Source organism: Cupressus sempervirens, chromosome 4, assembly GCF_028749045.1.
Source record: "Cupressus sempervirens isolate cs-2001-9-10 chromosome 4, ASM2874904v1, whole genome shotgun sequence".
Lineage (NCBI taxonomy): Eukaryota > Viridiplantae > Streptophyta > Pinopsida > Cupressales > Cupressaceae > Cupressus > Cupressus sempervirens.
The window spans coordinates 354,546,264-354,552,960 of record NC_143121.1 but is presented as its reverse complement, the minus strand read 5'-3'; the positions used below and the strand labels follow the sequence as shown (position 1 = coordinate 354,552,960).

At 32.6% G+C, this 6,697-nt stretch overlaps 1 protein-coding gene across 1 annotated transcript; it reads left to right on the top strand.

Moving 5' to 3' along the window:
- The first annotated feature begins 4,716 nt into the window (after positions 1 to 4,716).
- Positions 4,717 to 5,154, top strand: LOC149561517 (scarecrow-like protein 3). Its single transcript, XM_089827857.1, has one exon. The coding sequence runs from the start codon at positions 4,717 to 4,719 to the stop codon at positions 5,152 to 5,154; it is 438 nt and encodes a 145-aa protein (XP_089683983.1).
- The last annotated feature ends 1,543 nt before the right edge of the window (positions 5,155 to 6,697 follow it).

Here is a 6,697-nt window from a genome sequence, read left to right as displayed (position 1 = left end):
ATGATAAATCTGTTAAAGATATAAAGAGCACATAATAATAATGACAATTGCCTTACGCCATACTGAATGCACAACTAGCAATGATTAACTTCAATGGGTAAGGTACCATTCACATGTGATCAAGCTAGAAAAGGATTGAAAAATATGAAGCCTTGTAATTTTATGATGAGAATTGATTGCTTTCTCAGATTTATCATTATATCTTTAAACAACCCTGGCTTCCAAGTTTTGTCCTGCAATAGGTGATGTTGGATTTAGTGATTGAACTTGGTGAAGACGTGGGTGCCAATGACCACATTGAACTAGATAAGATTAAAGAATATATCAGGGATAGTGAGGTAGCATGGTTTATCTACGTGAAGGTGTTTTGTTTCCATTCATAAAAGGCATTGAAGGGTATGATGATCATGTGTCCTTCTAATTAATCAACACCTAGAATAATTAGAAGGTGAATATTAATGCCCAGTGGTGTTTGAAATGATATAAGAAATTATCATGATAGTTAGTGGGTTGTCTCTACAAGATAGGAGTTGGCACAAGCAGGGTAGGGTTTTTGATGAAACAAGGTTGAGAAAATTATTTTGCCCTAAGGAGGGGCCTATTTGCATGAGGGGTGGTTTTTAAAGGGAGGGCCTACCCAAACCTTAGGAAATTGTGTGCTATGCCATTATGTGCTACATAACTCTCGAAGAATGACATTAGGTGTTTCATTATTACCATCTTCCTATTCTAAACCATTTTAGGAACTAGGACCTAATTTTCTGCTTGCACCTTATTTTCCATTTGATTGAGGATAGTGTGTTTAATGTTAGGAAAATGAGGGAGGAAGGAAGACCCTTTTATATTTAGCACTAGACCTTCATGTTCAAACTTGAAAAGTTCTAACTTGACCTCAACCCACCTCTTCTAATTAATCCTCTTTCTACTATTACTGCCCAAGTCACCACAGACCCTAGATCTGGGTTTCCCATGAAGAAGGTGTACAATAAACCCATGAGTAATACGAAAAACATAAGCATTACTAACTCTGATATTTATTTTGGGCTGAGTTATAAAAATATGAGGAGGTCTATTAAAAGGTTTAAAATGGAAGGATTTAAGACACCTCCCAAGAAGGAGGTGATTTTTGAGTCCATAGAAAGTGAAATAATATCCACCAAGAGAAAGAGGAAGGTTATGCACACTGGTTCAGGGGGTAAGGAGGTCTCAAGCCCATCATACATTTTAGATACCCTTGAAGCCAACACATCCCTAGATAAAAGATTAGGGGAAGATATCACATCCCCAATAAAGGATGTAACTAAGAGCAAGGGAGAAATGATGTCATAGCCATGGGAAGGATTAATGTAAAACTAGGTTAAATAGACTAGAGAATTTGATGAATGACATAGCTAATAATCAAAAAGCCTGGTGTCGAAAGGTTGAAACCCTAGTGGAGTTCTCTACTAAAGTTATGCACTCAATAGTCACCACTCTTTATTTTTTGTAAGTGAACAAGGATGAGAAGGACAACAGAAAAGTGAGTGAGATTATGTACTCCCTCTATAGCTTCTTGGTAGATGATTGGTTGAAGAATCTTCTGGAGAAACATGTCAAGGAGGAGGTAGAGAAGCCGACCATGGAGGATCTTGAAGAAAAGGAGGAGGACCTAGATGAGAAGGAGGGAAGCTAGTCCCTACGCTTTATTTTATTTTACTTTGTTTAATGTTATGGTTAACTATGAACTCTGTTCCCTTGGAAGAATTTTTAGCTATTATAGATATTAATCGTGATACGAGGAGAATTTGTAATATTTGTTGCTTGAACATTTTTTGGCTTATTATTAATGTTAAGGGCAATATAGTGGATACTAGTCTTCTGAAGGTTAATACCGTGGGGTTAAATATTTAAGATGTTTTTGATGCCTACAAAAGGGATTGGATAGAAAGTAGAGGGTAACTATCGACTGGCCTATAGCCCTCTGTACCATGGGATTAGCTTGCCTCGTTTGGATGCTATAAAAATACATCAAAAATATCTCAAGTTCACAACCATGTTTAAAACCTAGAGAAAAAATGAAATGTCACAATACCAAATTAGAGGTAAAATACCAAAAGATCCCCAATTGGTGGTTGACTCTCTAAACAAGAATTCTAAGCTCAAATTTTTATATGGATCATGTGTCCATCTCCTTTTCAACATAAACTGGTTCAAACATTTTGAGGCATGTTTAGGCTTGTGTAGTCATGTGAAGTCAATGCTTGATGCCTAGACAGACCTACATCAATGATTGATAAGATACAATACATATGCATATTTATAATAAGTGAAAAATAAGGAATGATGAGTGTGACATCATGTAGATCTCCCAATGAAGTGACTATGACTTCCTCCCCTCATTAAAAAGGCATAAAAAAAATAGTAAATACACATATATATGTATATAAAGTACAAAGGGTTAGTTGGGTTAGCTTAAAAGAAAATAATAATAATAAATTAAAAGTATTCATAAAAAATATGTTCAAACAAGTTATTTAAAAGTATAATACTAAATAAGAAATATAAGAAACATATCTAGCATGAGTCAAGGCACAATATATTTAGTCTCCTTAGAGTACTATTAGGGAATCACATTAAATATAAAACATGATCATATGCTTGGTACAAAGTAATCTAAGAAAGCTCTAAATAGTATTAAAAGGATGTGTCCTAAAGATAGAGGAATCAATAAACATATTATATTATAGGAATCTAGTTGATTCAATTGTCTTCAAAAGGTTTCCTTCTAGATAGGTATCAATGTGTTAGTGAGTTTTGAAGGTTCTTGCAATTTTACTTATGCTTGTGTTTGTCAAGATATGAAATCAAGGTGTATAATAGTTAACCTTATCTTCTAAAATAGCCCAAGTGTACTTATACTATACTGAGACTCTACTAATACTTGTCAAGATTAGAGGGGCATTAAAGTTACCATCTATATTAGTCCCATAAAAATGTTCACATTTTGAAACATTGTGAACCCATCCAAATTGAGAGAACCATATTGTGGTAGAGGCTTCCTATTTAATGATATATGATTAGCAATCATTTTAAAAGCTTGTTATTTACTTATATGATGCCTTTGATATGTTAAAGCTGACCACTTAGTTAATATTCTTATCAATTTCAATGGTGAGTGAATATGACTCATCCATATTGTGATACATAAGAATCTTCTTTCATGCCAATATATTTAGTGGGCATGGATATGTTGTAGCCAATTACTTCATAAATATTTTTGTCAATCTGAATGGTGAGTGAATGTGACTCCTCCATATTCCAATACATGAGAAACACCTTTCGTGCCAATATCTATCTTCTTGTTTAGTTTAAGAGTGTTCTTTTGTCTGAAAATAGTAAGTAGTGCTGATCTTTGTGATGGTAGTCATTTCTTGTCCAAATGCTACATCTGTTGATTACATATTGGAGATTGTACATTTTATATAATGAAATACTAATGACATAATATTAAACTAGGTTATATATATAAGCCAAAAGATATCATTTAGAGGTGCCTATTATACTTACCCTATTTATGAAAATAGGTGAAAATATATAAGCTAGTAGTAGTCGATGCAAAATAAAAGACAATATACTATTTTTAATTGTAATAGTCTTATTAGGCAGATTTTAATTATAATATATTAATAAAAATAGTATACTTAGATTATTTTTATTATTATTTATAATCTAGAATAATAATTGATAATTTTTAAATATGTAGTGTTTATAATTTATTATATTAATATTAGTGCTATGGTTCAAAATTAAAATTAATATCATGGTTAAAGTTAAAAAATTAAGGTTAGGATTTTGGGTTTAGGTAAAAATAGGTTCTATAGAGACCCAAATCCCATTAAGTAGCAAATTACATGATATAATTAAAATAGTCAAATGTAGAACTATGTTGGAAAAGACAAATAGATCATGATAAAATCTAGCAAACCAAAATATAGAACTAACAAAAACCAAAAAAACTGACAATAAAACTAGGAGAAATCAAAAGGCCACAAGAAATAATATTTAAGCGAGCTCCTTAAGAGCCTAAGCAACCTAAATCTCCATAACTTGTGGTTCATCTTCATCGTTCTTTAGTGCCATGGTCACCTTCTTCTTGCTAAGTAGTCCTCTCGTTCTTTTCCCTAGGCAAATCACTATCCTCCTCATTTTGGTTATGATTTTTGTTGTCATGGTCAAAATTTAGGGTAGGGTTGGGATTAGGATTAGACAAGGTCAGGCTTATGGTTAAAATTTAGGATTAAGGTTTCTCCTATGGCTAATATCATATTTAGAATTGGGAAAGGATTTAGGTTGGACTAGGGTAAAGCTTAACGTTAGAGTTAGGGTTCGTGTATATACCTAGAGTAAGAATTAGGGTAAATAGTTTACATTTTGAATTATTATCATGGTTATGTTCGTGACCATAGTCATTTCATCTCAACCATTGATTGCATATTGGAAATTGTACATTCATATCAATTTCCTCCTCTTTCCCTGCGCTTCAGCTTCTTAAGATTACAGTAGTTGGGATGGATCGCGAGGAGCTTTTGAAAAGCGGAGAAAGACTCCATTCCATTCTCGTACAACACGGTAGAGATTGCCCGAATGGAGGAGGTAAAGGTGGGCTTGTTCACCGTTGAATCTGGCGAGGCGTTGGCAGTTCATGCTCATTTGTTCTGAAAAGTTTCTTATACGACCATGCCATTGTTGAAAATCTATTTACCGAGGCCGAGCATCATGGTGAATGTCAAAGCAGAAGAGCAGCATAATTCTCAATCTTTTGAGGAGAGATTAAGCGATGTGCTTTTCTATTGCTTTGATATGACGGACAGAAGTGATATTAGGAGGATGAGGTATGAAGAATTTTTCCAGGGAAGTAATAAAAGGAATATGATAGCCTATGGTGAGAAGGAGAGGTTTGTTAGGCATGTTGCAACTGATGTGTGGAGGCGTTTCTTCAAACAAGCAGGGTTCAGCGCAAAGAGCTTCAGCTTTCGATCTATGTATCAGGCTGAATTGTTAGTACAAGAGTGTGCTTCCAGAGGACATTGCACTCTGGATGCCGACGGACATGCCAATATTTTAAAATGGAAAGAAACACCATTGTTCGCAGTTTCTGCATGGAGTGCTCTCTGAATGAAGTTTCATGGTGATTGCTGAAACAAATGGATCAAGAAATAATTGGCCAGCTTTGATTATATAATACTTTTAGTCTATAAATCAATTACTAATGAATTGTCTAAAGTTCACTGTTTGATAGATCACTGATTTAGATTTAGATTTTCTTTTAATCATTATAATTCCAAGCAAATATCTACTATTCCAATAGCCTTCTTATTTATTCATCTCAACCTTCCTTTCTTAATTGTGCATATTTTCTCATCATTTTGGTTATGGAGGTGGCCTGTTAATGTTTGGAATGTTGTGAAATAACAATATCATAGATCAATTTGTTAAGTGAAATTAAACCCATGAACAGATGTAAAGTTCTTGGCATAGATAATAACTACACTAATGCACAAAATGTAATATAGTAATAAAAAATGTCCGAGTCTTCAAATCTTTTGTTCTCAAATTCAATTTCAATAGTCAAAACAATGTAGAATATTTTATTAGTCAATAAATTCTACTTATGATTAAAAGTTTGTAGATCCACAAAAACAAATTGTAAACGAGTTTGCACAATTTGATATGTTGCATGATCTAGCATATTCATTTTGCTAAGTATGTGTATCTTGATTTATGCATGTGGAGCTAGTTCTATTGTGTTTGACATCATGACTATTTATAATACTTCTCTCATTAAACACAAGTAGAAGATAGATATTACATACATTTAAAAATAATATTTTTCTTTCTTACTATGTTCATTGATCATTACATGATTGTACACGAACTACAATTGTAGCAATTCTAAAATAATAGAGTGAGATATAATATGAACTTACTTCTAAATACAAATATTATGCATATGCAATTTTCTAATAAAATGAATGGTTAGCTTTCTATCAAATAGAGGAGAGGTTATTTAAGTTGTTTGAATGTGATATAAATGAGTAATTACACCTATGTATGTAATCGGTATGTCAAAGAGGTGTGGAAGGTCATTCTTAATAAATTTTTAGACCTTTTTTCGAAAGCCTAGATTAATTTTTTTCTATGAAGATGATTACTACAAAATCATTGGTTCTGCATGTGGTCTTTAGTTGGTTAGTCATATTTATGTAGCAAATGGTACTAATGGTACATCAGTGTATTGTTATAGTTGAATACATACTTTTTGAGAGAAACAAGGACACATAAGGAAACATAAATGAACACCTCATATAATCGCTTTGTCAATGAAGCAATATGTTCAAAAGTACCTCACTCACTCTACCTCTAAATACAATTATCTATATCTCCCTCTCTCAACCCTCTTCTTCATTATCTTCCCCTCTCTCCCTCTATTTCTCTCTCCCTTTCTACATGTCTATTTATCTATATCTACTTCTTATATTAATTTATTTGTCTATCTTCCCCCTCACCTCTTACTCTTTTATAAAATTATTTCCCTCTCAGTCACTCTCTCTCTAAGAGAGAAATATAAAGAAATATTTCAATCATATATTTGTTTAACATAATAAAATTTTATAATTATAAATTTTTAGATTTATATAATATTTATTTTTAAAGATAG